Source organism: Sander lucioperca, chromosome 18 (assembly GCF_008315115.2).
Source record: "Sander lucioperca isolate FBNREF2018 chromosome 18, SLUC_FBN_1.2, whole genome shotgun sequence".
NCBI classification, from domain to species: domain Eukaryota; kingdom Metazoa; phylum Chordata; class Actinopteri; order Perciformes; family Percidae; genus Sander; species Sander lucioperca.
In genome coordinates, this window is record NC_050190.1 from 14,747,664 (window position 1) to 14,754,431 (window position 6,768).

The 6,768-nt window shown below is 43.6% G+C and overlaps 1 protein-coding gene across 1 annotated transcript in view; it reads right to left on the reverse strand.

The window, feature by feature from the left end:
* The window catches only part of crim1 (cysteine rich transmembrane BMP regulator 1 (chordin-like)), a 30,884-nt gene extending 25,434 nt beyond the window's left edge, over positions 1 to 5,450 (reverse strand). Inside the window, exons 1-2 of the mRNA XM_031278940.2 lie at positions 4,700 to 5,450; positions 282 to 443 (exon numbers count right to left, since the gene is read on the reverse strand). Coding sequence (XP_031134800.1) covers positions 282 to 443; positions 4,700 to 4,997 — 460 coding nt within the window. The 5' untranslated portion in view covers positions 4,998 to 5,450. The remainder of the gene's footprint in view (positions 1 to 281; positions 444 to 4,699) is intronic.
* Positions 5,451 to 6,768: the final 1,318 nt, after the last annotated feature.

Genomic DNA, 6,768 nt, shown 5'->3' on the forward strand with positions numbered 1-6,768 from the left:
GACAATGGCACCACTCAAGGGTGAGTGGGGAACCACTACACAAAGTCTTAGCATGTGTGTCATCACTATGATATGTAAGTAGCATTAGTCACCTCAGAACCACATCTGCTATGGATTATCTCCTGTGAATGGACAGCATTATTCCCACTGACTCAAATTCTGTGGACGTATGTGTGTGTGTGTGTGTGTGTGTGTGTGTGTGTGTGTGTGTGTGTGTGTGTGTGTGTGTGCATGCATCTGTGTTTCAACATACATGCTTGTGATGGGAGGAGAGTGCTCACCTGACTTGCTGGCTTTCATGCAGGTTTCTTGGTCTGGGTAGGTGAAGGAGCCCAAGCAGGAGTGACGGGCATCGCACACACACTGACCTCCAGCTCTATCGCAGCCTGTCATCAGGGAACAGCGCTCATCCTCCAGGCCTGCCTCTGGATGATCAGGGAGCACTTCGATGGGGAGAACATTAGGGACGGCATTAGGATAGGGAAATAATGACTGGTTTGTCCATTTTAACTGGGAATGAAAAGACATTTGGCAGGCAAGCGTAATCACAAGCTAAAATGTGCCAGAAACTGAGATTTGTTTCCCTAAAAGTGCTGAAGGGTGAGCCAGCTACCAGCCTAGGTTGCAACACATTGCCCTGGCACCACCGTTATTGAAGTGACCAATGTATTTCTGGGCTGCTATCCCTCCTCGTTGCGCCACGCTACTTCAGCCATTGAGCCCTCATTTGTTTGCTTTTGTTCCACAGCATGGGGCCCCCTCACAGGGTTATCTATGCTGGCTGCTGGAACACCTCTTCTGTACCAAGGCCACTAGCACCATGCCCACATATTGTTTCTTCGCCTAGTGATGGCGCCTTGAGGCTTAGCCCAACTTGGACACAACTTTACCATAGGAAGGAATGTACGAGGGAGTGATGTGTCCCAACATACACATCACCCATAGTGTTCCTTTCACATGCACGCATGAATTAACACACATTTATACCCCCAAATTACCCTCCTTCACAGTTGTCCAATCGCACTAAGAGTGGCAGCAGAGTAAACAGGATGAGACAAACTGTAACCCTGAGTAACCCCTTTCCAAGAATTTAGCTCCCAAGCCTCAATCAACAGTGTGGAAGCGTGATTGGAGCTTATCATAATACTCTGGCTTCAAACCAAAATGCACAAGAGGAAAAGGTGAAAAGATGTAACCATCTATCAGAACATGAGCACTTCATGGTATATTTACCGGACTACTGTAGCAATCCTACCTGAAATAAAGCCTCTTAAAATGAAAATCATTGTCATTCTCAGTTATGGGTCTGAGAAACAATAATAAGATGACTCAAAGTGACTGGAAAGAAATGGAATTCCATGGCTTTGTTTTTTGCTGTAAATCATAATAAAACACATATGTTGATCCATATTAATTTAAAACAGATATCTCACTATGGGAAAAAGTCCAGTCTTGCTGTGATAAATCCTGCTGTTGAAGTGAATCAATGTGACTGCAGAAGAAAGCATCACAAACACTTTCCCCAAGTTAATATTTGGTTGTGTGGACGATTCCTCTGTGATGGACGATGCTCACAAGTACTACAGTACACACTGGCCAATGCAACAGTTGAAGGTAATACTACCTTTAACCTTTAACCTGAGCCAGCCTGTGCTGTTAATAGCTCTCCCAGACGGCCAGCGAGAACGGCAAAGCACAAGCAGCCTTTTGAATTAACCGCACCAAAACTTTCCCTGTGATTTCCTTTTACCTTAAAATGATCCTCAGCTCCACATTTTTTCCATCCCGAGGCTTTCCTGTGCGTGGGAGGGTATTTTCATTTGAGGTGGTGGTAGCAGGGATGCCTATCTATGTGGGGTGCTAAATCTGGCATGTAGAAAAGGAGGTAGAAGTCAAAACAATGAATGAAAGGCTGGACACTAAAGACATTACTGTCTCGTTAACTAATTGCTTGACCCCTGTCAGCCCAGTTTGTTTTAAGTGGGTCTGCCTCAGCCTAGCCCCCTTTAGCCTGACCCTGGTCTAGTCTTGCTAGCTATTATCTGGCCTGGCATGACTCTCGCCAAGGTCTATGGCTTCATCCCAGGGGGATTCCTCTCTCAGCCACTGAGACTGCTTGTCTTGGCATCCAGGGCCAGGATGGGAAAGCTGACCTCTAGAGGCCCTCTGGCTGATAGCGAGCTAAAAAGGAAGTCTTTGAAACATTAGATAATACCAGAGGAAGGGAGAAGTAGAAGGCATGCGAAAGGAGTGCAGTGGACATAGCGTCCCTGTAAGAAAGACATTCTGTTACATGGTATGTTAAGTGCCTCTGGAGCTTTTGGGAAACTTGTGTGGGAGGACAGACAAAAGAATACAATGAGAACATCAAAACAAATCATTTAGCTGCAAAGACTGAACAATTTCACCTGACTGACTAAGGAGAAAGGCCTGGATGACTATACCCCAGAGCAGGTGCCTGAGTACTCATCAGACGCCTCAGACTCAACCTACAACCTGAAGCTGCAACATTTGATTCACTTTTCAGATATTTTTGTAAGCTTCAGTGTTTATATGCCAAATTCCTTCATGAGAATAACTGATTTTAATATCCCAGGTATTGTTGTTGGAAAGCTACGACCATTTGTTGGGGCTTACGTGTAATTATATGTTTATTATATTATATGGTTATTATACCTTTGAAAGTAATGAGATCTAATGACAATGTATTGATTTGAAAGCAACACTAGAGAACTTTTCCTACTTCGGTCCCCCTACAGGTTGGAAGCGGAATTGTCCCATTATGTCTCATTCGAACTACAGATCCGCTACCCGATCTGGCAAACTTGCATATTGCGGTTATAGCCGATAGAGTGCCGCAAAGCGAATGCAGAAGTGCCGTTCACCCTGTTACGAGTTGATTTTTAAGTTACAAAAAGTTCTCTAGTGTTGCTTTAAGAAACAGGGTTAAAAGTTAATTTCCAATTCTTTTTTCAGATACCAGTATCTTAAATAACATTTCCAAGTCTGGAAAACACAAGTTTAATGACTATTGCCATTTACCCTTGAACACAGGAGCCCTGAAACATTTATAATTGATAGCTATTGCAACAGGTTTGTCAATCCTATCAACAATAACATTAAAAACAGAGGGATGACACATTAACAAGGTATAATTCTCATATAATATGCAACATGTCACCTGTCACAGGTTGTTGCGTCTCCATACAAACAGTTTTTGACCACCCAGTAAATCAAAACTGTGAACAGAAAAGCAGGGGATCAGAAAGCGGAAACATTTACCCCCTACTCCTGATTGCGAGTCTAATCACTTTAAGACTCTTGCAGCTTGAGGGGGGAAATCTGGGATCAGCCTCCAGCAGCCTGCCTACTGTGGCCCCTGAAAACACACCGGGAAGTGTTGATTTACCCCCACCTAGACCCCCTTGAGATTGTGTGTACGTGTGTCTGATTTAAGGGTCAGCAGCATGTTCCGAGGCCAGTGGAGCCACAGGACCAGAAGAGGCACGACTCAATCAGAGGAGCCTTTAGGTCTCCCACTCACTCCAAAGCTGTTAATTTGCAGAAGAGATGTCCTCCAGGCGCCAGCCTAACCTGTACATGAGGCACAATCAGCAGCAGAGTCTCCTGGGATGGCCTGGGGCTCGAGACCCCTGGAAAACCCTCCTGAAGCCCTGACTTGGACCACCCCACAGAGGGGTGATAGGAGGGCAGGGTCAGGGGATCCAGACACCCACTGAGAGCTGCTTACTCTCTCCTACAGTCCTGTCAGTCCATTTCAATCATCCCGAAAAAAGACTGGACACAGTGCAGGTGGAGGGGCTGGGGGAGGGCCTCCCAGCAGTTATTTGTTCCTCAGGGGAAGGCCATTGCTACTTACTTCGTTCACAGCGCGGAACCTGACACCCTACACATTTGTTTGAAGTTCAGAAAGTTGCCCCAATTGTGCTTAAAATGAGCACATCCCCAATATATCAGCCCAGCTCTGCTTGGCTGGAACAAAACAGTACAGCACAGTGGAATCACAAGATTGTGAATGAAAATCTGCAGGGGACTTTTGCAATTGTGCTGTCAAACCATTACGGCACACACTGAAACCCATGGTGGTTAACAATACAGACACAGAAGGGGCAGCTTATTATTAAAATACAGTGCATTCCAAGTTTAAAAACACAATCATCATTGTTGGCCACACCATGGGTAATCCACAATGTTGCCCTCACACTGATTCAAACACTCATTTTTGGCTTATTTCAATTCCCTGCCTTTAAAAAAAAGTCTCTTTGAGTTTTAAAGAAAGGAGAACAGAGTCTACTAGGCTGAATTATTACCTAGTGCCAAATCAGTGTTGCCAAACGAATTGTCATGTCTCTGAGCTGAGAGTGAATGAAGCTTTGAGGAGGAGAAAGAGCAGTTGAACATGACTCCTCTTCTGGCAGTCAAGAGCCCCTCAGACCTGGGGAACTGCTCCAGGCAGCCAGAGACAAGGTAAACACTGACACAGTCACGGCAGTCAGGACTTAACTGACATTTGAATAGAGATGCCCTCAAGCCACTTAAAGAAAGGGGATGGTTGCTAACCAGATGAATTGACACCTACAGCTCTTTTATTTCACTGTTAAAGAACTCAACAGCAGCACATTATTTTCTCTCAATACTGCCCCAAGTTATATGATTTCATAATAATTACACTACCCACCTTTACATACTCCAGTTTCAGGGATTGTGGCTGCTCCTGTTTTGTTAACAGAGGCGCAGGTCAGTCCCAGGGCGCAGTAGCCGTGCGCCCAGTCCTGTCCGCCGCATGGCTCCCACTCCAGCCGGGCACACTGGTCACAGCATCCGCACGGATCCCTGGCCAAGGTCCGGCCACCTTCGCAGCCGTGCGGGGCTTTGACAGGACAAGTCCGGAGATTACACGGTGTGCACTCATTAGCCGAGAGCACCCGCACCAAAAAAAGAACATTCAATAACACAACGGAGCACTTGCTGAACATGTTTTTTTTTTTTTAAAGCCTTCTGTTAAGTTTCCCCAGAGGAATAGTCCGCTTCTGTCAGATGATAAACCAAGTGAACTCACGGCGATGTACACTTACTACATGTAACTCCAAAGTTGTAAAGTCTTCTTTAAAGTTTTGTGATGAGTCTTTCCTCGGGCGTGCAGTTCAGACACACCACAGTTCACTTCAAAAGCAAAAATACCACGAGACTGAAGTGTGCTGATGCGTTTAAAGTAGCAGCAATATCCAAAGGTTCAGTGTGAGCAGGTAGACGCACGTCTCGAGCGTCTCTAGTTACATGTAGAAATCCCAGACCAAGGCTGTGGACGTCCAGTGAGGCTTGCTGCTGCTACTGACAGCGACGAACGAGAACACAATCTGGCTCTTCAATTGACATACAGGCATATAGAAATTAGCGGTGCACCCCTCCCTCTGACTGACACAGGCACCGACCAGTCACACGAAGCGAAAGGAGGGAGGATTTGAACTGATGTATCCCAGCTCGACAACCCGTCTCTGTGTTGCGCAACGATGCCACTTTGAATGCCAAGTTGCTTTTCTGCGTCATATTCTGTAAATCAGTGCAATTTTGTGTCTTCTTTATTATATTTGCTAGTTTAAAAACGGATTTAGTAGTTCAAATACTTAAAATGTGTAAAAGCTATTTGTTTTCAGTAATTGCTTTAGGTCATACTATTAATATTTACACACCAATAAAGGTGGTTAGACTTTATTCAGTGGTGGAAGAGGTACTGATATCTAAAAGTAGCAATACAACAATGTCGAAATACCCTACAAGTAAAAGTCCTGCATTCAAATTTTGATGTAATTAAAAGACAACACGAAAGTATTAGCATCAATATGTACAAAGTAAGTACAAAAAGTAAAAGTACCCACTGTGCAGAATGGCCCATTATGTATATAATATATTACTGGATTGTAAACATTGATGCATTAATGTGTTCATCACTTTAATTTTGCAGCTGGTAAAGGTGGAGCTAATTGTAGTTATTTATATATTGCTGGGTAGCTTAATCTATAATAATATAGGCTATTATAATTTATTAGTTACATTTTGTATTATTAATCTAAATCTGCAGGTAACCTATAACTAAAGCTGTCATATAAATGTAGTGGAGTAAAAAGTAGCCTACAATATTTACCTCTGAGATATAGTGGAGTAGAAGTATAAAGTAGTAAAATGGAAATACTCAAGTAAAGTTCAAGTACTGCAAACTTATACTTAAGTACAGTGCTTGAGTAAATTTAATAATTTAAATAATTTATACTTTTTATTAATCCCCAGTGGGGAAATTACAATGTGCTTAGTTACATTCCACCTTTGACTATATTTTACTTAAAGTATGAATCCATTGCAATATAATCATAATATAGTTTACAGTCTATATACTCCCTCCTTCATTAACATCATATCTAGTGCATCTACAGTGGGGCTCTTGTCACCAACCCTATAATTGTTCTCTATCTCTGTTCAACAATACAGCCATAAAGTCTGTCAAAGCCCCATAATCAAACATTATCAAGGCCATATATCATTCCACAGCTTTGCCCTTTGGGTGTGAATGAGTGCGTGCTTACTTGTGTTTGTAGGTGTCCAATTGTGTATGCAGGTGGCTTTGGGAAGGTAAAAGGTCATCTGGTGTTTGTTGAAGCAGTGTTTGTGTGCTTACATTGGCAGATGGATGGTGTGTGTGGGCAGTGGGCACAGCTGGAGGCCGATTGTGTCAGTGCCACAGCCACTGAAGAC